This window comes from Gymnoscopelus braueri, assembly GCF_963280865.1.
Source record: "Gymnoscopelus braueri genome assembly, chromosome: 22".
NCBI classification, from domain to species: Eukaryota; Metazoa; Chordata; class Actinopteri; order Myctophiformes; family Myctophidae; genus Gymnoscopelus; species Gymnoscopelus braueri.
Window position 1 is genome coordinate 11,499,738 of NC_137624.1, and position 24,132 is coordinate 11,523,869.

At 40.3% G+C, this 24,132-nt stretch overlaps 2 protein-coding genes across 2 annotated transcripts; one reads left to right on the top strand and one right to left on the bottom strand.

Annotated features, from left to right (window-relative positions):
• Positions 1-267: 267 nt before the first annotated feature.
• Positions 268-23,444, bottom strand: c6.2 (complement component 6, duplicate 2). Its single transcript, XM_080420180.1, has 18 exons — positions 23,323-23,444; positions 22,086-22,333; positions 20,842-20,998; positions 19,923-20,067; positions 18,386-18,524; positions 17,713-17,872; positions 16,637-16,834; positions 15,267-15,507; positions 13,767-13,889; positions 12,906-13,072; positions 12,197-12,422; positions 11,503-11,671; positions 7,124-7,235; positions 5,468-5,600; positions 4,163-4,360; positions 3,221-3,308; positions 2,158-2,393; positions 268-826 (listed from the first exon to the last, which is right to left on the bottom strand). The coding sequence occupies exons 2-18, from the start codon at positions 22,241-22,243 to the stop codon at positions 651-653; spliced, it is 2,826 nt and encodes a 941-aa protein (XP_080276306.1). The 5' UTR covers positions 22,244-22,333; positions 23,323-23,444; the 3' UTR covers positions 268-650.
• LOC308078632 (E3 ubiquitin-protein ligase TRIM39-like) lies at positions 7,885-10,050 on the top strand. The gene has a single exon (XM_080419881.1). It carries the CDS (start codon positions 8,120-8,122, stop codon positions 9,776-9,778), a length of 1,659 nt encoding a protein of 552 aa, XP_080276007.1. The 5' UTR covers positions 7,885-8,119; the 3' UTR covers positions 9,779-10,050.
• Positions 23,445-24,132: the final 688 nt, after the last annotated feature.

Here is a 24,132-nt window from a genome sequence, read left to right on the forward strand (position 1 = left end):
CAATGGAGTGTGCATTAGTACACTCTTTGTACACTAGAGTTATATTAACTCTAGATTTTGCTGAGTATATGTACAAGAGGACTTTGACTATTTTCAATTAAATGTATATAGAGAGAAAACACTTTATTAATGTAAATATATAATGTCTGCTTTTAGTATTTGTTCTGAAATGTCAATGATGGATGATAGTCGATGAGAAGATATTATGTAAGTTGATGTTTAACTGACAAGTTTAGACGCTTTGTCATTTATTTATTTTTTAGACATTTTTTTTAATTTATAACAGCATAACAAAACGGCAACAAAGTCTCAAGCTATTTCAAAAGAGTGCACTCAATGGGATTATGCAAAGTACATTACAGAATAGTGATTTCTTACATGTTTTGGAAGTAGCTAGAACTGGTCAACCTAGCAAACAATAAAATGATGTCTTATGTATATTATATTTTGTGTGTGGTTTTCTTTTCTGAACATTGTTGATGGAAGCAACCAAACCCATTTGAAAAATGTACATTTTCTATTGCAGCACCAGTACCTGTGCAGCAACGCAGTACCATACTGGTACACAACAGGTTGTATTGTTGTTTACATTGTATTGGTCCAACCTCTGGACCAATACCACTGGACCCACTGCATAAAGGTCACAGTGATCATCTAGCCTCACAGTTACCTTCGTTGAGGACCTCAAACACATAGTTTGAGCATTTGAGCGTGGCCATTTTACACAGGTTCATACTCTTGTTTTTGTTGCGTATCTTCAGGCAGTACATACTGTCTGTACCTCCGTGGCAGTCTCGTGTAGCTATGCACTCGCACCTTTCGAGCGCTGAGAAAAGAGAGTAAATAAAAATGTAGAAATGAGTCGAAAGCTCAATGCAGCAAAAATATGTTTTACTGCTACTGAGTTAAAGCAGCGCTTTAAACACATGAACCCGTCATAGCGTCCCTATTCTGGGGCAAACATTCGGACAAAATTGAGGATCTACAAGCTCACATAGATCGGCAATTTTCGGCGAAGAGATGATGTACAGGGGGAAAAAAGAGTGGACCAAATACAGAGCCCTGGGGGACCCCAGTCAACAAAGTATTGTTGGCTCTGTACTCGGTCCGCACAGTTTTCCCTCTACACACCAAATCTCTTTGCCAAAGAATTGCCTATCTACAAGCTCACAACGTATCGCTGAGCTTGTAGATAGGCTATTTTTGGTTCCCCCATAACAGGGATGCTAGGGTTCAAGTGATTAAACTCCTCTGATGAATTATTGTATTAGTTACATAAGTGACTTGAATAGACAACAGCAGGTGAACCAACTAACTAACTCAGTGATACCCAACCTGTACCTGGACTTTAACCCATTAAAACCGGGAACGCATCTGTGTCATTTTAAGAATTATTTGACTAATCAAAAATAGCAGATCTACAAGCTCATAGCAACCGAACCGAGTCCATTCAATTGTTCAATCTGTCAGTAGCAGATTTACAGTACAATCAGTTTACAAGCTCAAAACGCTTCGCTTCGCGCCGCGTTTCGCGCTTGCAGATCTGCTACTTTTGATACTCTTGTGTGACACTGTAGTGTGATCAAATAGGGCATTAATTTACGAAAAAACACAAAAAGTTAGAATATGGAGATAAGAGGTTTCTGCCCGACAACAGCGATAAAGAAGCAGTGTCAAGTGATTTACATATAGGGTTTCATGGTAGTCATAGGTCACTGCCTGTGGGGCGGCAGTGGCTCAGGAGGTATAGGCCACTTGGGAAACGGGAGGTTCCCCGGTTCGATCCCCGACTCCCCCTGAGTTAGTGTCGAAGTGTCCTTGAGCAAGACACTGAAAGTTGGTGAGTGCTACATGTACAATATATAAAAATTGGGCGGATTTTGTTAGTTTCTTTTCGGTTTTTGGTTACTTTATTTCGGTTTTAGGGTTAGGGTTAGGGTTAGGTTAGGGTTATGTTATTTAATTCTTATTTTTGCCTGATTTAACTGATTTATTATCAACAAATTAACTAAATAATGCTGCGCACATATATTATATATCATTTGCACAATTCCCAGAATTTCCCAGCATAACATTTGGGAAGGCTTAGCCTACCCTAGCCTTCATTACCCGCCGCCTATGTCTCTTTGCAAAGGATCAAGGGCGGTTAATACTCACCAGAGCAGGTTTCCCATTCGTAACAGCGGTCCAGTCCACAGGGGACATTAGTGGAGCTGATGGAGGACATTTGGGCTCTAAACCTGGCCCAGTCCAGTTTGGTGTCATCACACTTGCCCTCGTTGACAAAGAAGAGGGGATCGCCGTGGCATCGGCCAGCGTGGAAGGAACAGATGGACATGGGTACTGTGACGTTGACGTCCACATTTAGCACGCAGATGGCTTCCTTAAACGAGCTGAAATCATATAGAGAAGTGTCAGTGAGTGGTGGAAAAAGTACTCTGATTATTTACTTAAAAGCAATACCACAATGTAGAAATACTCTGTTACAAGTAAAAGTCCTGTATTGATTACTTAAAGTATCAAAAGTAAAAGTTTTTTCGAAGGTTTTCAAAATCTGTCAAAATCTTTCAAAAATAGCCAATCTACAATCTGTACAAGCTCATAGCGTGTTGTGATGTGACGTGTTGTGAGCTTGTAGACAAAGTACACAATAGGGGTTAATGCATGTTTTGTAATAATAACTAAATCTGCAAAGTAACTTGTAACTAAAGTTCTCAAATACTAAGTGGAGTAAAAAGTACAATATTTGTAAGATGTAGTGGAGTATAAGCATAAAGTATTGGAAAATGGACATAGTAGTAGAAGTAAAAGTACCTCAAAATTGGACTTAAGTACAGTACATGAGTAAAAGCACTTCCACCACTGGCGATAAGGATAAATAAATGCATTATTTACTGTATGCAGATTCCTAAATATATACATACACAGTATGGAAGCTACATTTCTTGGTACTTTTATCTCAGAATATTGTTTATTTTTTTCACAAATGAGAAAATACATAGAAAATACATAGAATACAAATATTATTATAAAACTACACAGAGATATGTCAACTGTAGAGAGAGAACAGTGGCTTCACTCAGCTGCTGAGCTCTAAGACATGTCATATCATTGATATTTATTATATCTTTCCTATTGATGATGGACAAAACCCTCAAATTCCATTGTAAATGTTCTTGCAATAACTCTACTGACTAAATCAATATGGAATGTCACTTACAGGCAGCTCTCACGTCGAACGCAAACACACTGACCGCCCTCTAGTGTCTGTCCCAGATCACACTGGTCCTGAACAATATATGGATTTTCTAGACAAACACAAGAATATTAGTTTGTTAAGATTCAGGTTTAGATATACGGTATATCTTATAGTATTATGGTACCCGCACAATGTCAGATTTAAATTAATCCTATGGATTTCCCACTTCGTTTCACTGATGAATTGAGTACAATAGACCACAATGGAAACCGGGGCTTTGTGTAATCCTTTTAGCATAAACTTTGACTGTACTACCTGTACTGTTAACCCATTAACCCATTTAGACCTGAGGCCGATTCTAAAAACGCCTAAATCCTGACCTAAGTTTTCTGAAAGAATTACAACAAATGTATGTTGCTATAATACAGTACATAGATAGCAACAAGAACCCCAAAAGGGGTTCCTGTCCTTAAAGGTATAGTTACAAATAGGGACTGGGAACGCATCTGTGTCATTTTTTGATTTATTTGGCTATTAAAAAAATAGCAGATATACAAGCTCATAGCGAACATTGAACATTTTTGCTAATATTTTTGTAACTGTCAAAATGTCTCAACAAATGTGTTAATTTTTCTGAAAAACTATGTTGCTATATCAGTGGTGCTCAAACTTTTTCATGTCAAGGACCACCCAAAATTATATGTTTTTGGCCACCGATCCCCATCAAAATATGTTGTTCCAGGGACCCCCCAGAAGCAAAGATTTGAGTTAAAAATGTTGTTTCAAAATAATATATGTATTCGGTGCCGTGCTATGAGCTTGTAGATATGCTATTTTTGAATAGCCAAAGTATAAAATAATGGTTTAAGTGGTTACACAGATGCGTTACCGGTTTAAATTGGTTAACAAACATGTTAATAAATTATTCAATCAATCAATCAATCAAAAAGACTATTACTGTACCGTCACTGCAACGTAAGTCAGCAGGTAACGGTGGTTCCCAGGTGAGTCTCTCGCTGCATCTGTAGAAGCCTCGTGGAATAGGGGCCAGGCCTCGCTCCTTACAGTTAAGGCCAACCTCTTCCCCCACACGGTACACCTCTTTGGTCGGGTACAACGTCATCGACTCAGGCACGTTCTCAGGAGCAAAGCACTGCTTCTCTGAAAGACAAGAAGAGTAAGTGGTGTAAAGTACATTTACTCAAGTACTGTGCTTGAGTCAAGTAAGTGCAATTTTGAGGTATTTTTACTTTACTGGAGTATTTCCAATTTTCTGTACTTTTACTCCACTGCAACTCAGAGGTAAATATTATACTTTTACTCTACTACAATTATTTGAAAACGTACTCGTTACTCGTTACTTCATAGGTTTTGATTATTATCACAAAACATACAGTAACCACTTCAGCCCACACATTTCGGCCATTTGAAAATAGCCGATCTACAAGCTCATAATGCGTTGCGATACGACGCATTGTGAGCTTATAGATTTTGATACATTGTTTGAAAACGTGTGAAATGGGACATTCTGCATAAAGAGTACTTTCTACTTTTGGTACTTTAAGTACATTTTTATACCAATACTTTTGTACTTTTACTCAAGTACATTTTTTATTCCGGACTTTTACTTTTGCAGTATTGATACTTTGACTCAAGTAAAAAACGTGAATAATTTTCCCACCACTGAGTAAGAGTGAGTAAGAGGCTGACTGAATGTCTAATTGATTGGGGGTGCTACTGTAGGGTGTATGAAACTATTCTGTATATGAAGCAAATCCTAGTTTGTTTAAAGAAAGACCAACATACAGTAATACACTGTACTGGGCAACATACACCAAATTCATCCGTCAATGTTCACTTTGTTTCTTTTTTTGTGCTTTAGTCGTTATGTCAATTGATTCCTCCCCACACACATTTCCTGCTGTTGTATCCTACAGACAAATACCACCCTCCCCACACGGCTTCCCTCCCCCGAACACAGGCCAATTGTGTTCGTATAGACGCTTGACAAAGCCGGATGCGCGACGGTGGATTCGAACCCCCAGCCTCTGCGGCTGTGGCTATCTACTTTACCACTGCGCCACCCAAGCGCCCAAATCCCTGTGAAAATTTAGCTCTGCTCCACTATTAATACAGCAGCAGAGCAGTTAGGGGTTAAGTATCCATTTAGTTACTCCGTTACAAGTAAAAGTCCTGTATTGATTACTTATGAGAAAACAAATGACAGATAAAGCGATCTTGAATCTTGAATCATGCTTTAGCCCTTACTGATGCATTGTCCTGTTGGCGGAGTCCAGGTTCCATCAGGAAGACAGCTGACGTACTGGAACCCATCCAGTTCAAAGCCTGTGAAACACTGGAACGACTCATGCTCTCCAAAGTCATAGTACAGCTTGGCTTTCTGACAGCGTGAGGAAAGGATGGGGGTGGGGGGCAGAATGAACAAAGGTGAGCTGTGAGTTTGGAGATCTTTATTCCTTTCTCTGGCCTGCTTTTACATCGTTAGAAGAATCAATCAATCAATCAATCAATCAATCAATCAATCAATCTCTCTTTGTCTGTTTGGGTGCTAGTAGTCCAGTACAGTGGTTCTCAGAGTGAGGTCAGGGCACCCCCAGGGGTCCTTGAGGGGGTCCCGTTAGGAGTAGTTCACCCCAAAAATTACTTATGAAGCATTGACTTCATGTGGATTTTTTTGTTTTTATTGCATTCCTAAGCCAATAATTTGATTACGGGCGGAAATATGCTAATGTATCAAGTAGGAGACTCAAAGTAGACTCTTTGAGTCTCCTACCGGAAATACACCCAGTCATCAAATTATTGGCTCAAGAATGTGTCAAAAACTAAAAGATCTCTTCATGGGGTGTGTAATTGATAGAAAATAGGTAATGTTTTGGCTGAACTACAGTATTCCTTTAATATCAAAAGTGGTTCATCTGTTTAACCACTTAAAGGGATACTTCACTTTAGGGCCGGGGACACATTTAAAAAAAATATTAAAAATAAATGAAAAAAGTTATGGAAAATTCATGGCCCCCTCACGCATTAGAGTGTCCTACTAATGTGTGAGGGGGCCATGAATTTTCCATAACTTTTTTCATTTATTTTTAATATTTTTTTTAAATGTGTCCCCGGCCCGAAAGTGAAGTATCCCTTTAAACCCTATATTCATGTACGTACATCCACAGCTTGTAGGTCTGCTATTTTTGAATATCTTTGAAACATTTTAACAACACAGATCTCATATATGGGGGTCCCTGGAACGAAATATTTTTCAAACGGGGTTCCGCGGCACAAATACATATTCGTTTGGAGGGACCTTGACATGAAAATCTTTGAGCATGTGACATCCTGCATAACCACAGCATCAGTGTTGATTTCGACAGCACATTTTTATTTAGTTTTAGTCATAGTCTTTTGAATAAAATTCCATTTAGTTTAAGTCATATTTTAGTCATCTGAAATGTTTTAGTTTTTGTCCAGTTTTAGTCGACTAAATATCACAAGATTATGGTCAACTAAGTCGACAGTTGATTTAGTCAACTAAAATGTATTGGGGGGTGTATGTATGGGGCCTTGATGGCATCGTAATGGATGATTTTACACTTGGTTGCATGCTGAAAATAGCCGATCTACAAGCTGACAACGCGTCGCAGCGCGACGCGTTGTGAGCTTGTAGATCTGCTATTTTCAGAGCGCAACACCCGAGCGCAACCAAACATTAAATGACTTTTAGTTCTACTGGATCTCTTCTCCACTCGTCCTAACATTAAAGTCTAGTTTTTATTTGTTGACGAAATTGTCAATATATTTAGTCTTTAGTCTTAGTCATCGTAGCTTAGTTTTCGTCAGTGGAAAAGGACATTTTTCGTCATAGTTTTAGTCGACGAAATCAACACTGCACAGCAGGCTTGTCAACGTTACCAGCAGATAACTGTTCCCCGGCCTCTTGGGTCTCAGACAGCCCTGCACACCAGGAGGCAGCTCATCTCTCAAGCCCTCTGTGAAGTCATCGTCATTGTCACAGGTGTCTTGTCTGTAGGGAAACACAAACACCTCGAACATATAGGGCTGCAGGCGTAGAAAGTTCTTTCAGTTATGTTAACCCATTAAGACAGGGAACGCATCTGTGTCTGAACCCCCCTGTTCACTGCACGAAAAAAAAGAAAAACGAACATTTGGCAAAATAATTCAGCGAAAATCGGGCCAGATTCAGACTTAATTTGTCTGTATGCCCAGCTCAACCCTTTTCCAGTCATATTCTAACCATTCTAACCACAGATGCGTGCAAGGAAGCACACACGACCCACCCACCCACCCACCCACCCACCCACACACACACACACACACACACACACACACACACACACACACACACACACACACACACACACACACACACACACACACACACACACACACACACACACACACACACACACACACACACACACACACACACACACACACACACACGGTCTCCATGAGCTAACCTGTTTTCCCGTAAATGCCATGTGACAAAGACATGCACATGCTTGTTTGACAACATACCTGACGGTTTGAGGCACAAACAGAGTTTCCTTGTGTGTCTAAGCTCCACCCAGACTTTGCCAGATTCATCTGAGACGGTAAGAGTCACCTTCAGATCAAACACACAACTTCCAGTGAGGAGGACAGACTGTCTTTCCACAGCTACAGGAGGGAATACTGACGCAGACCACTGGAACCCTGCTGCTGCCTCTGTCAGCTGAATGGACTTTAACTCTTTCAGTGCCAATGAAATAAAAAAATTATTGCGAACTTTGCCAGAATTTTTTTTTAGTTTTTTCAAAGAAAATAAAAAGTGCTTAGGAAGCGAGATACAGCCTTTTTCAGTTTTAGGTTAAACAAAGAGTGGATGGAGCTGCAAATCTTCAGATAATGATATCTTGGGTTCTGAACACTTTTTTCCCAAAAAAAACCAAAAAACAATATTTTTTTATTAATTTTTTTAAACTCGGGATTTCTCGTTCTGGCACTGAGGGTATAACCCAAAAACTCGGGATAACTCGGGGTCTGGCACAAGAACCACGATTCACTCTGAAAGTAAACTTCAGGGAACATTTTAGAAGAGGGACCACCACTGACTGGCTGATTTCCTGTCTTGATCAGAGTGTTTGTAGCTGCACAGACAACATGGCTTCTAACTCATCTCGCCCAGAAGAGGATTATTCCTGTCCTGTGTGTTGTGACATCTTTAAAGATCCTGTTCTCCTGTCATGTAGCCACAGCTTCTGTAAAGCCTGTCTGCAGGAATGGTGGAGAGAGAAGGTAATAAAGGAATGTCCAGTTTGTAGGGAGAGACATTTAGTGGATCCACCGAGAAACCTGGCTCTGAAGAACCTGTGTGAGGCCTTCACACAGGAGAGACGTCAGAGAGCTTCAAGAGGCTCTGAAGTTCTCTGCAGTCTGCATAATGGGAAACTCAAACTGTTCTGTCTGAAATGTCAACAGCCAGCGTGTTTTGTGTGTCGAGATTCTAAAAAACACGTCAACCACAGTTTCAGATCTATCGATGAAGCTGCCCTGGATCACAAGGAGGAAGTCCAGAAATCGCTGAAGCCTTTACAGGAGAAACTGGAGGTCTTTAACAAAGTTAAAACAAACTGTGACCAAATAGCAGAACACATTAGGGTCCGGGCCCAGCACACAGAGATACAGGTGAAGGAAAAGTTTAGGAAGCTTCATCGGTTTCTACAAGAGGAAGAGGAGGCCAGGATCACTGTACTGAGGGAGGAAGAGCAGCAGAAGAGTCAGATGATGAAGGAGAAGATTGAGGGTCTGAACAGAGAGATATCAAGCATTTCAGACACAATCAGAGCCATAGAGGAGGAGCTGAGAGCTGAACACATCTCATTCCTGCAGAACTACAAGACCACAATGAAAAGAGTCCAGTTCACACTGCAGGACCCACAGCCGGTCTCGGGAGCACCGATAGACGAGGCCAAACACCTGAAGAACTTGACCTTCGGAGTCTGGGAGAAGATGAAGGACATTGTCTCCTACACTCCGGTCATTCTGGACCCCAACACTGCCAATCCAGTATACATCCTGTCTGACAATCTGACCAGTGTGAGACGTGGAGAGAAACAGCAGCTTCCTGACAACCCAGAGAGGTTTGACCATTGGCACCATGTCCTGGGTTCTGAGGGCTTTAACTCTGGGACTCACATCTGGGATGTTGAGGTTGGAGACAATACATACTGGTCACTGGGCGCGTTAGAAGAGTCTTATCAGAGGAAGGGAGACAGAGGGGGTCAACTCTGGAGCATAGGGTTATATGAAGGTAAATACAAAGCATACTCCCCACCAGGGTCCCTCGCTGTTCTCTCAGTGAAGCAGAACCCCAAGAAGATCAGAGTCCAGCTGGACTGGAACAGAGGAACGCTGTCATTCTCTGATTCCGATACTAACACACACATACACACCTTCACACACACTTTCACTGACACACTCTTTCCATTCATTGGCACTGGCCATACTCTCCCTCTGAAGATGTTACCATGGAAGATCAGTGTGACTCTGGGACAACGTAGTTAAACATGATGATGATGAGGATGATGTATTAATAATATCAGTAAAAGTAATGATGCCAACAATAACAGGATTGTAAAGGTAATGGTAATTAATAGAGGATTCATGTAGAAATTAAATTATCTCAGTAGTAATCTTGTTGAGGAATCAAGATACAGATACTTTTACTCTCGTACTTAACTGTACTGTACTTTTTACACTATTTCCTAATATATGACATTATAAAGTATGATGTGTTATATGATGGTTAGCAGAGGTCAGTATGTTAAATATTACATTCGTTTTATTAAACCACAAGGGCTGAGGTAGACTATGAACCCTGCAGTCACTTGAATCACTGATAATAAAATATTAAAGGTAATATTGGAGACCTTGTGGTTCTAAATATGTCATATTGCCCTTTTGAAATGTCGCTTGACAAAATACTTATGTGTTTTAACTCAATTGTTTATAGTGTTCAGTGGACACTGCATGGATTAAAGCAAAATAAAATCTCACGACTGAAAGAATGTGTATGGCCAAGTCTTATTATGTGCTTTGTGAAACAGTGTGAAAGGAGTGCTAGCGCCGTTTCCTAAACAATTAACACAATATGTAAAATGAATCTTGATTATGTTTTAGTAATATTGTTCCTGCTGTTCTACATACTGCCAACCAGGTGAAGAAATCACACATTGAGGCTTTAACCGTTGCTTTTGTGACATATCCGAGACTATTAGGGTTTTATGGAAACATTTTCTAAACATTTTGCTAGTTTGACCACTTTAAATGCTCCAATCTTTGAAAAATATTAACCGAAAATAGACGATCTACAAGCGCATTGAGAGCTTGTAGGTCGGCTACTTTCCCTGTGCAACATGCTCCAAAAGACTGAAATCAATCGTGGCGACTGAGAATTTAATTCATGTGTATATCTGCTATTTTTTAAAAGCCAAAGTATAAGATAATGTTTTTTATAACCCACAGATGCGTTCCTGGTTTTAATTGTTTTGTAGACAAACACACACATTTAATTCACGTCATGGTGTAATGCCTTGTCTTGTGAAGTAATAACATTAAGCACACAAACAGAACTAAATGTAGGCATTGGCAATAGTGGACTCACTCATGTCCACAGTATTTAAAAAGGAAACGATGCACTCTCATCAAAAGCTATTGTACCATTATTCACTGACAGTAAAAGCCATGACGACCATGCAGTCTTATGCAAAGGTTAAAATGTAATTAAAGATAGCAGGTTATGTGGACAGATGCCAGGTTAATTTGTTGACCTGACATTATATAGTTTCTATAGTTTCAATGTACAGATTATTTATCTTGTGATATTCTCTTTAGAGAACTTTAGACTAATGCCAAGTTATTTGTTTACTTATGATCCTAGATTACTGAGGCACTACACTGTCTCTATGCATTTTGATGTGTGTGTTTACCCTGCATACTGTAAGTCGCTCTGTACAAAGAGCGTCTGCTAAATGCCTACATTGTAAATTGTAAAAAGCCTCCTGAAGACAGATGTTGAAAATGAGTACATGTATACTAAACAATTAAGCAATCTGGTTTGTCCAATGTGATGTCCATTTCACACACCAATTAATCAATCAATCAATCAATCAATCAATCAATAGTCTCTGCTACCTTATTCACTGTAGCATCTCCTACTTGATTGACTGATACTTGATTGACTGTGTCCTTTATTAACAGTCTCTCTGTTTATTCAGTGTTTCTCTTACTTTTCAAAAAGAGATATGTGGCATCTCTCCTCTGCTCTGCTGAGACCCTGGCATGGCTCGCCTCCCTTCATGGGACGAGGGTTATTACATTCTCGCGTCCGATGTCTCTTCAGGACAGCTGAACAGCTTGACCAAGGCCCCCAGCAGCTCCAGAAACCGTCCACCGTCTCTGGACAAATATATGCACCAAAAATATGTACAAAGTCACATTCATTTCCCACTGTTCTCTCACCAAGACCAGCAGTTACATACCAGCACATACATGTTATACTCTGATAACCACTTCTTAACCCATTAATACCGGGTAGAATCGGCCTCAGGTCTAAATGGGTTAAAGCTACACTGTCACTTTTGTGTGTGTGTGAATAAAATGTTACTTTGACCAATCTGTATAGTGGAGTATGTTAATACAATAGAGGTAAAACTAACACAACTGTGTATTTGGTCTCCATGCTACTTCTACTGGGAAGGTTTGATCCTAGTAGGGTCTGACCTCTACTGGTTGACAAGTGGTACTGCCCATAGTAAGTACTGTATTATAGTAGGAGTGCTCAGTGGTAAAAAATGTATGTAAACCTATTCGGGGAAAACTCACTAGTATAGAGCCCCGAGGGTCCATTTGGTTCCATTTGTACACTCTCAGAGTTATCAGGGGGGGGGGTCCTTGGAATTAAAACAATTGAGAACCACTGACCTGAAGTATAGTCTGGGGATCTTTTCTCGCAGTTGTCACCAAAAGTGCCGCTCTGGCAGATACACTTGCACTCGGTGCCAGATAGGACTACCCTGGCGTTGTTGGGGCAGGGAGCGCACTTACAGGAGTCAAACTCCTGCAGGTACTGGATCAACGCCGTCCTCAGGTGTCTCCGTTTTGTGGCAGCACATGGGATCCCCCTGACCAGGTTAATGAGAGGCCGCACCTAGATGCAAAGGCACAGACAAGCAGTACTCTGAAATACATTGAAACATGCAGTGGTGGAAAGTAACTAAGTACATTTGTAGTACAATGTTGAGGTATTTGTACTTTACTTGAGTATTTCCAATTTTCCAATACTTTGACTTCTACTCCACTACATCTTAGAGGCAAATATTGTACTTTTATTCCACTACAACTACTTAAAAACTTGAGTTACTAGTTACTTTGCAGATATAAATAATTACGTTATAAAACATACATTAATCACTTTAGCCCTATTTTATACTGTGGCTACTCCTCCCACCCAACACTCCCCGCTGACAGGTGCTGCAAATATCACCCTCCCCGCCCGGCTTTCCTTCCCCCCGAACATGGGCCAATTGTGTCAGTATAGACGCTCGACAAAGCCGGAAAAGCTACATCATTTCTACGTGCATTATTACTGTGTAATGTGCAAACAAAAGCTCTCCATGAAAATCATCCTAACCTCATACTCCACCAATGCAGGGTTTACTATGAGGGTCTTAGCCCAGTCCCTGTATTTTTCCGTGCTGGGAAGGGCGCCTCTCCTCTCCCAGGCCAGCGCCGAAGCCTCTCTGGCTCCACCTCCTCTCACCATGGAGAAGGACTTCTCTGCTGACTTGATGTAAGACCCTGAGGATTGCACACATTAAGGTGTTCAACAGTTAGTCAAACTAATCGATTGAATCAATTATAACAAAAATAAATAGATATGATAAATAAATAAAAACATACTTCTCGGTTATTCAATTAAACGAAAAAGTAATAGAAAGAATAATTGCAAAGGAAATTATATGATATGATATGATATGATATGTGATATGATATGATATGATATGATATGATATGATATGATATGATATGATATGATATGATATATGGTGTTCATTAGTCCCAAATCTGAAGTCGGAATCGAATCTCAAGTATTTTAAGGATGCGTCTCAAGTCACTGTGTTCACTTGAGAGAAACTCAAGTCCCCATCTCTGCAACAGGCAACTGTAACTGTGACTGTGCTCTGCTTCCAGCATTATTTTAGCGCCGTATTTTTTTCAAAGTGCCAAATGTCCTTTAAATGTCTTAGTTTAAGAAAAAGAAAGAAAGAAAAAACAAGATCGGACTAATTTTTGTATTGTAAACGTTGTGAGTGCAGTGTTTGTCATTAGTTAGGAATCGTCTTTTTTCTTGTCCAGTGTACTGTACAGTATGATACTGAAATATTTGAGTTTAAAGCCTAATTTATGCCTTGGTGAATAACCACTATACAACATGTTGCTTGAAAAGAAAAAGTAATTTCAACAGAAGAAATGCCTAATTGTTGTAATTTACCTTCATACATTTCCGTCATCTTGTTGTTATCGCATCTATTGGAGTGATCGCGTCGATTATAGAAAATCGTGATGATTAGGATATCTTTTGCAAGACAACTTGCAGTCTGCTTTAACGTTTCACCTTGGAGGAGAGGAACACATCGGATCAAATCACACATTACGTCGGTGGAAACCTTGTACTGTATGTCCAATGTTTTTTTTAAGTGACACTCTTGTATAATGAAGTAGGTCATTAATTTACTGAAAATAAAAAACAAACAGAATATTTGAATTTAAAACATATGGAGATAGGAGTTTTCAGCCCAACAGCAACGACATGCAAAGTCTACTGTAGGCTATGTGAGGTAACTGGTTCCAGGCGGTCCCCACCCAGCAAAATGATAGTTAGGAACCGAATGGACACTTACAGTTCTGTAACTCCAAGAGTGTATAAATGGACCCATAATATGGGTCCATTTGGGACCCATATTATGGGTCGTAAGGGTCCATTTCTGGGGGTTCCTTGAAATTAAAAAGGTGGAGAATCGCTGGCATAGGCTACTACTGTATTTACATTATTATGACAGAGTGGACCAAAATGGAGAAACAAGCCTTTGGCTCATTTTTGTCATGTATGATGAAAGTATCCATGTCTCCATGTGGGCATGTCTCAGCACAAAGAGACAAATTATCTTATTAACTGACATGTTTGTTATTGTCCTTTTGAGTTTTGTCCACTAGGTCAGTGGTTCTCAAAGTAGGGTCCGGGGGAACCTGAGGGGTTCCAGGGGGTCCCCAGCAAAATGTGTTAATATAGCATTAAAATTTGTTTAACCACTTTAACCCCTATATACATCAGCCATTTGAAAAAAAGCCAATCTACAAGCTCACGAGTCACAACTCATCGCCGTGTTGTGAGCTTGTACATCTGCTATTTTCAAAACCTTGATTTTAATCAATTCGGTTTTTAAGTCTGATGTCATTTTGTAGTCCGACGTCACTTCCGGGTCCAAGAGGCACCAAGCGCCGTCCACTTTTCATTGTAAACAAACATGTCGGAACCCGGAAATCTTTTTACAATAACCTCCTTTTTCAGAAATGAACCATTGAGGGTTAAAAAACATATTTATTATATATTATTATTATCATTACTATATTATTTATTTTTTATATTTATGTGTATGTGTATATATAGTATATATTTATATATATAAAATAACCATTTCCTCTTCTCCTTGTCGTTGTCAGGAAAGCGGTAGAATGACACTTAGTCGTTATTTTAGTCTCAGATCTGTTAAAACAGCGAGGGACACAGCACTGCACATATTGGCAAAACACACACTTGGACCCGGAGGTTGTTCTGACGGGGCGCATACAACAGAATACAAATCTTGTATGGGGGGGGGGGTGTTCCTGGCACAAAATATCTTCATATGGGGGTCCAGATGCACATTAATTTGGGGCATCCTTGAAATGAAAAGGTTTGAAGACCACTGCACTATAGGTTGTACTGTTGCACCTGAGGTCTTGAGGTCCTCCTGGCTGTACTGGTACAACAGGTCATAGTGGCCTCCCATGGTCCCAGAGGCGTAGTAGTGTGTGCCGAAGCGCTGGAAGATGTCCCTGTAGAGGGGGTAGTTGTAGTCCAGTGGGAGAGCATGGAGGAACTGGAGAAAAGGCCCGTCTAGGATCAGGTCTTCGCCCCTCAACTTGAACTTGGACACTGGCAAAATCTGATTCACCCTGATGAACGAAGACACCTGTAGATAATAATAATAATAATAATAATAATAATAATAATAATAACTAGAAAATGTGCTCCTCGGAGCACAAGTCTCCGCCAGCAGACCCGTGCTATTTTAATAGCACGGGTCGTCTTGGTAGAACGGGTCGTCTTGGTAGAATGCGTGTGGTTTTTGGTGTTCTGCAGGGGCGACTGAATATGTAGAGTCTGCATCTAAAAAAAAACTTCTTGAAGCAATGTGTCATATGGGAGTCCTCGTAATTGACTGGTTTGTTCAAATGCTTGTCTGTCTTCTTCATCTTCATTGTCTTGAACAGTTTCAGCAGTTGATTGGTGTGTTTGATCTATGTCAGTTTTCTCTAGTGCTACATAATGTATTTGATCAAGGTGGCCAATTGTTACAGTATTAAGACTTCGGCCTTGTTGTGGGATCAATTCAACTCTACAGTCCTCTTCTGTGTTACTGTTGTAGATGAGTATGCTTTCTTAGCTTTGGCCTTCTGCGCCTTTGCTTGACCAATGTTAGGTGTTCTCAGAGGGACACACACACGCACGGACGGGTGATTTGTACTGGAAGGTACTGTTCCAATCAAGACTGATTGATCCTGTCTTACCTCACTTCAAAAACATAAATGGCTTTTTGAAGTGACACCTATTTATAGGATTTTATTTCGTCATGCGTCTCGCTAGCCAATCAAAAGCATTGGTGACAACATATTGTCACGTGTCACGTGAAGTTTGACCAATGTTAGCTTGGCTAGGAGGGAGGTGAACACACGGCGGGACGAAGCGAAAACATACTCTCCGCCTCCGGCGGAGACAATAATAGTAATAGTAATAATAATAATAATAATAATAATAATAATAATAATAATAATAATAATAATAATAATAATAATAATGTTGATGATAATAACCATCCTAATAATAACATAATATTTAGGAAAATATTCATCTTCGGTTTAGGGTTGTGTGTGTGTGTGTGTGTGTGTGTGTGTGTGTGTGTGTGTGTGTGTGTGTGTGTGTGTGTGTGTGTGTGTGTGTGTGTGTGTGTGTGTGTGTGTGTGTGTGTGTGTGTGCGCGTGCGTGTGTGTGTGAGACAGACACACAGACAGACAGACAGACAGACAGACAGAGAGACTTGCCTTGTTTTTTGAGGCCTTGAAAGCGTCGTTGTACTTCCAGGAAGAATCTTTGCTTTCACTTCCGACGAAGAACATATGGCCCTTCTTGATTTTTTTTGCAACATCGCTATCAGAACTGCTTTTGTCCACATTGACTGGATTGACTACCTCAGCTTCCACTGGCCGAGGATCTATTGAAAAGTGGTCCGCCACCCCCACCTGTAGGACAGCAACCAGCATAACATGTGTCAACTACTACTATATATTTTCGATTCATTGCAGATAAAGTGAAATATTTCAAACCTTTTTTTTGTTTTAATCTAGGTGATTACAGTATATAGGCATATATGACATTTTCCATGATATATATATATTTTTTTAGATGATCCTGTATAAGCTCACAACACGCCACATTGCGGCTATTTTTGGTGAATACATTTGGTGTACAGGGAAAAAAAGGAGCAGACCAAATATAGACCCCTGGGGGACCATGGGCCAACTAAATAGGGTTTAAGGGTTTATTAGAACAGGTGCAGAGCCTTATCTTACAGGAATGGAAAAAATTAACATGTCTGTGTCGGGTGGACCTTGTATGTCCAAGTTACTTTTCAGTAAATGAAAAAAAATAAAAATAACCTGTGTTCCATTGGATACAATGTAGTTATTATTTAGTCAAAAGCTCTTGTTATACTTTTCATTGGTTTAATATTTATAAAACCCACAGATGGACATGAAAATTTCCAAAAATAGCAAAAATAAATAAATAAATGTTTGCTACTTTTGTGTACGCTGTAGTATGACGAACAGTCTGGACAGCATGAATAAGTGCTGTTCTCTCCTTCTACAAAAATGACCAAAGGCAAGCTGCCCAATGATGAACTACTGAAGTGTGCGTTTCCATTTTGCATTGTATGTAAATATGAATAATTATGGATAATGAGTAAAAAAATATATAGCTTGAGGAACCGAACAGAACATGGCGCCACTTCACCATTAAAATCAATGGACACGGCCACCCCGTTCTTTTCTGTCACTATTACTTTGAATGGTACGTGTCCTCAAGCTTGATATACAGTAAAAATGCAATTATTTAGTACCTTAATCTCAAAACGTTCAAAGTTGTAGGGGATGCGATAGTAAATGAGTTGTGGCAGGTCAGCGGCGGAGTAGTTTCTCGGCCTCTCGCGAATGCAGCTGCCTCCCATGAACATGTTGCCCAGCACGCTTCCTCTGGGCTCCTCCGCAATGGCATCAAACCTGCAATAGAATGTTGATAACAGGATGTTGGCCCGTTTGGTCCGCCCTCAGCCCTACTCTTCCGGTTGGGGCACCTATGCTTTAATTCCCACAAACAACATTTCTCCCACGGAACACTAACAACATTTCTCCCACAGAACAAGGATCGTTTTGGTTATAAGCCCACTTGTTTCTATAATGGAAGAACTATTTAAAATGCTACTAACTTTCCGTGGTGTTGTCGGCTCCGAGGACGCCATTGATGAATGAGTTTGGGTTTGTTTCCAGTGGGAACACATTAGAAAGCGAACGCACAGATGTAAATCCCTCCCACTACATTTGATTGGGTAAAGCGCGGTTTGCTTCCTGATCTGAGGCCCGCCCACTTGTAGGCCAACGTTCACACTATTAGTCATGGCGCATCTCCGGCGTCCAGCGCGTCCCTTCCTTAAATAAGCTTCCTTGGTTACTAGTAAAGTTGTTGTCATACCGATAACTCCACGGCGTCCGTCTCCTTCATCACACAATGCCTACCCGTTTCCTATGAGGTCAGCTCCAGGGACCACTGCTGTGGTTGGACAGAATCCTGTGGTTTGGGCACAGTTCCTCTCGTCCGAGTTGTCTCCACAATCATTCTGGGTGTTGCATGTTAGCGTCATGTTGATACAGCGCCCTGTGATGGTAAGACAGAAATCATTATACGTTGCCACAGGCCCGGAAGTCATGGGGTGGGGGGGGGGGGGCGTGAGGGGGGCCCCCTCAACCGGACCATCTAGCCCCCCTCAACCGGACCATCTTGCCCCCCTCAGTCAAGACTGGCAGTAAAAAAAAAAAAACTTCTGGTGCTTTTTAATTAACTCATTCACTGTCGTAGGACGACTTTGACGACTTTTTTCCAAAGGCCCAGACTAACGTTTTTTTTTTTTTTTTACATTTCTCACACAGAACCAGGAGATAACGTGATCCAAAGATTTACTGCTCCATTCGCTTCCTGGTTAAAGTATTTGGGAAATATTCTGTATCTCGGCTCCTGTGTTTTACTATGTATTTTTGGCGAGACATCCTATTTTCAACGGCGCATGACGAGCGAACGGGAGGTCGCGATGACATTTTTGTTTTTTTCCGCGGAAGCACAGTGAAACACGCCGTGATTAGGAACCATCAGGGGATCGATCATACTGGAGATAAATATTCTTAATAGCATTTCGGCGTCAAGCCTTCCTCAGCGTGTTAAGAAAGTGGTCAGTGGTGTTGTGTTTACCAGAAGGAACTAATAGACAGAGAGACATGACAAGGACTTCTGCTGCTGTCCGTAAAAACAAAGAATTAAAAAAAGAATCCGCTGTACTTACGCACCGCCCCCCCCACGCCATCGTTTTCGGCTAGCGGCGGCTCTGCGTTGACATCAGAGTGTGTAGTTTTGTGCATGTGTGCACACGTGTCTGCTTTTTACACTGACACACATTAAATTGTGTGACACCTCTACTTTATATGATGTCTGTATATGTGGTGTCATATCTTCTAACGATGGACCTTATGTACTGTGTACCGTATATATTGTAACGTTTCGCGCACCGAGCTGGAGTCGAACCCCGGTCTCCAGCTCGGCAGACGGCAGGTAACGAGCAACGCCAAGAAAGCTAGCTCGCTTGGAGGAGCAAGTTACGGCCGGATCTTTTGCGGGGTCGCTACAATATTCTCTACTCATATTAGGGAATTATCTGACACTTCTGACATGTTTTCCTTGTTTTATTTCTATCCATTTCTTTCCTATTTTTATCATGAATTGTTTCAAACTGTACATTGATATTTTTTATATTGTGTTGTTATCTGTTCCACTGTTGTTTGTCCAGTTGTTTGATTGTTGAATGTTTAATGGACCACAATGGAAACAAGCCTTTGGCTTTTTTGTGTCTCATCCATTTGCTGTTTTTTTTTACTTGTTGTGCAGCTGTACCTTTAAAAATCATCAATCTAATATTCCATCAATCAATCAATCAATCAAAAGAAAAGTTTCGCACCTGTAAACCTATGATGTGAATAGGTTGAAAGTGATTAGAACATTGCATACCGTTTTCACACTGAAACTTGTCTTTGCAGTTCACCGCTGGGATCTTGCATTCAGTAGAAGGGAAACAAGGCCTGTCCTCTGTCAGCACCGGGTCGCAAGCAGCGCCTCCAAACTGGGCTGGTCTCTGGACGTACCGGGTTCGAAGCTACAGCGGATAACAAGAACATAAAATACAAGCATGCAGTTCCAAAGTAAAAGAGAAAGACAGATTGAAAGATGAACAGTGTACACTACAGCAGTGGTTCCCAAACATTTCAGCTCGAGACATTTTAGCTCGAGAAAATTGATGTCTCCCCGGGACCCAAACTAGTGAAAAAAGCCGATCTACAAGCTCACAACAACACGTTGCGATGCGTAATTTAAAAAAAAATTAAGTGCTTGAGTAAAACATGCTATTTTCAACTGAGTATAACAAGAGAACGGGAGGTCTATACAAGCTCAGCTATTTTCTTGTGAGCTTGCAGATCTGCGATGCCATTCTGCTATTTTTGAAATGTGAATGTGAAAGATTGTGAATGTTCGCCTATAATGACATGCCTAAAATAGGGACGAAAGGGGTTAAAAAGTGTAAATAAACAAAGAAAGACAGAATTTGTCCAGCCCTTCATAATACAAACGTTCAGATTAATAATGGCAGCATAGAAACTCAGTAATTCATTGTATTTTGTGCACGCGTGCGTGACTGTGTGTGCGATCGCACGCGCGCACTCACACACATACAGTACACACACATACAGTACACACACATACAGTACACACATACAGTACATATCGTTGCTGTCGGGCAGAAATCTCCATATTTCAACTTTTTATGTTTTTTCATAAATGAAGGCTCTACTTTTTTATGTTTGCTGAAAAGTAACAGTTTTGGACATACAAGGTTTATACCCGACAGCGACGAATACATGCGAGTCCTTGCCTGTTTCTTGGCACACGGCGAGCAGGCTGACCACTCCCCATACTCTGTGAGCACACAGTTGATTGGACAGAAATGCTCGTTACAAGCTCTGGTCTCCGATTTGCACAGCTGCTCACAGCTGTTCTTCCAGTAGTAATCGTCATTTTTAACAAGATTCCTGCCAAAAGAAATGTGAAAACCTTCATTCAGATAACTTGCATTAGGCTTATGCCTGATTTATTTATACTTGTTTTGGCAATCCAAAGCACTTTATGTGAGGCATAGAAAGGCATTCAAAAACAAAAGGCATTTAAAAGCATAATAAATAAGATGACATATGATTAAAAACAGAGATGTCCATAAGAGACCCTACAGGCTATAGTGCCAAATAAATAAGGTTATTATGTTGAACATTTATGGTCACTACTCTCAGAACAGAATCTTATTTAAAGATGTATTTCTTGCCTTTCCACAGCATTTGAAAATTCTGCTACTAGTACACTTAATAGTAGGACTACTCATACTAATTCTACTAATACTAAAAACATTAACATTTTCAACGCCCTCTGGTGGACAAATGTAAAAACAATGACAAGCATACTGACACAGAAAGACAGCTGGCTCATCATTATAGTTTTGCAGCTAATAACAGCTGTGTCTGTAGCATATTATCTTAGTTACAGAGTGCTATAGAATAGGCTTTTTTTATGTCACACAGAACCAGCAGTGAAACCGTGACAGAAAAAGCTGATAAGAAGTGCATTGACAATGAAGAAAGGCAGACTTAATGATACATGCTGTGACACTGTGGAAGTCTGATACATTACAAGGGTTCCCTATTTAAGAAGTGTACAATTTAAGGACTATACATTTTAAGCGTACAAGGTAGGTAGTAGGTACCAGTGGTGTAAAGTAACTAAGTGCATTTACTCAAGTACTGTACTTATGTACAATTTTGAGGTACTTTTACTTTACTGGAGTATTTCCAATTGTCTATACTTTTACTTCTACTCCATTACATCTCAGAGGTAAATATTGTACTTTTACTCCACTACAATTATTTGAAAACTTTAGTTACTAGTTACTTTGCAGATATACATTATTACATTATAAAACATACATTATCCACTTTAGCCCTATTTTATACCTAGGCTATTTGAAAATATTCCGGACGTTTACTTATAACAGAGTACTTCTACATTGCAGTATTGAATACTTTTACTTAAGTAAAACATTTGAGTACTTTTTCCAACACTGGCAGGTACCTGCGTCGATGTTGTTCGCCATGGTTGCATGTTCTGGAGCAAGCAGACCACGGTTGCCACGGGTAGCGATCACAGAAGCAAGCCTGGACAAATGTCACCCAACCCAGGACCTGCATCAGCAGCAGGACAAGGAGGAGGAGAATGCTGCTGCGAGCCATCAGTCCACTAAACAGTGACAGTGATGTAGTCCTGACACACGGGTCACAGGCCTGAAGTCAAACTTGTTTGTGGGTCTTTACTCTCCTTTTCTAAAGTGGAAAAAAAGTGACAGGTAAAAGCATGCAGGGTTTAAATTGGGTTTTTACTACTGTTAATTTTTATGTTTTCTTTGAACATGGAGTGTAATTGTGACAATTATGAGTTAATAGAGTTTGCACTGGTGAGAGGGGGTAGGAGTTTACAAGTTTGCACTTCATCCTCCTCCTTTTCGAACATTGTTGTGTGGTTATGCTTGCTTTTTTCTGTTTTGTATTTTATTTGTTTTTAATTAATGTTTGAAATAAAACTCATTCATTCATTCGCAGTGGCAAGAATCCACTGCAATTTAGTTATCACGTAGAAATAATACACAAAGGTATGTGGTACAGTATATTGAATGCCTATATCAAATCAAATAAATGTTTGACTGCGGTTGACAAGTAGCAACACTGCAAGGCAACAATCATTGCTGCCAATGAAATGCTTATTCTGCAAGTCCCTCGGCTGAATATAATAAGAAGTAGGATTAAAGGTAAACTGTAAAATATATTCAAATTGAGTGAAGCAATTACAATGCAAATAATGTGATTTTACTTAGAATAGCCTGCAGCTTCTGTTGCAGTATGGTTGATACTTGATATGGACAGTATACATACAGGCTGAGAAGAGACAATCCAATGCAAGTATCACAGAGCTCAATCATGTGCATCGCCCACTTCTAGAAGGGCTAGTGAAAACTAGAGAAAATCTCTGTACTGTATGTCTCTATGCACATAATGCAGTAAAATGTTGCCACTGGGTACAACAGCTAGCCTACAACATCTATGCAATGTCACCCAAACAATTTCATGTTGTGTCACATTAACTTCAGAATGAAAAACCTGTTGAGTCTTTTCTGCTCATCTTAATGAAGCAGTAGCAACAATGCCATATTCATGCTGCTGCTTCAACTTTAGTTTTTCTATTGTTCTCAGATGTGATCATTGCCATTTAAAATCCAATCAAAGCATGTTCTCAGAAGATGCAAATGATGACTTACCATGTAAGTAAAACAAAACAGAATCAAACTCCGCTGATGTCCTTCCCTGCAGGGATAAACCCAACGGTCACCTTGTGTCTGACTCTGAACAGATAAGAGGACCCCCTAGTATAAGGCTTGCCTCTCACTGCAATCTCAGCCTCGATCTTAAGTACTATGAAGGGGGATATTGTAACGCCCCTTGAATGCCCCCCCCCCCCCATCACAGTTGAAGTTCCATGGAAATCTTGCACAACCTCTGAACCCCATCTCTTTACGGGAAGTTAGAGCCTATGGACGTTTCCCAGCACCAAATACAGATTCACCAGATGTCCTCCTTTGAGAGGCATAAACACACTGCAATCTTTTGGACTAAAAGTGTTGTTACCGTGCCATGTACTATCACAAAAGCTTAAATTTGTGTATACAAGCATTTGCACACAGCATCAATTATAAGCCCCAGAAATGATAACTACGCTCTTCACAAATGATTTAATTTCACCATCTTTGCAACAGTTGTTGAACTTATATATATATATATATTATGTATACTCAATGTAGGCTACTTCATCATGATTTAAATTATCAGTTTTGCTGGGACTTGCATTTTATGCTTCCCTCACCACAATGCCACGCAATTTATTTTCGTAATTTTGTATTCACATCATAAAAATGTCATATACACACGTTTAGGAGTGGACTTTCTACACTGTTTGTCAGGACCTGGAGCTTTAGGGTTTGTCCCCTTGAGCACCCTTTCAACAAACCCTTGGGTGAAACTCTACGGCCAAATTGCTGCCTCCTCACCTCCTTCTGTTATTGTGAAATTGG

Excerpts from the sequence above, each read along its gene's own strand:
- LOC308078632 (XM_080419881.1), top strand. The coding sequence starts at position 8,120 with ATGATATCTTGGGTTCTGAACACTTTTTTCCCAAAAAAAACCAAAAAA.
- c6.2 (XM_080420180.1), bottom strand. The coding sequence starts at position 22,243 with ATGGCTCGCAGCAGCATTCTCCTCCTCCTTGTCCTGCTGCTGATGCAG. Across the intron at positions 20,999-22,085 it reads GGCGAACAACATCGACGCAG|GAATCTTGTTAAAAATGACG; the intron begins GTACCTGCCAGT and ends TTCTTTTGGCAG. Across the intron at positions 2,394-3,220 it reads GTTCGACGTGAGAGCTGCCT|CTCGTTTAAGGAAGCCATCT; the intron begins GTAAGTGACATT and ends ATATGATTTCAG.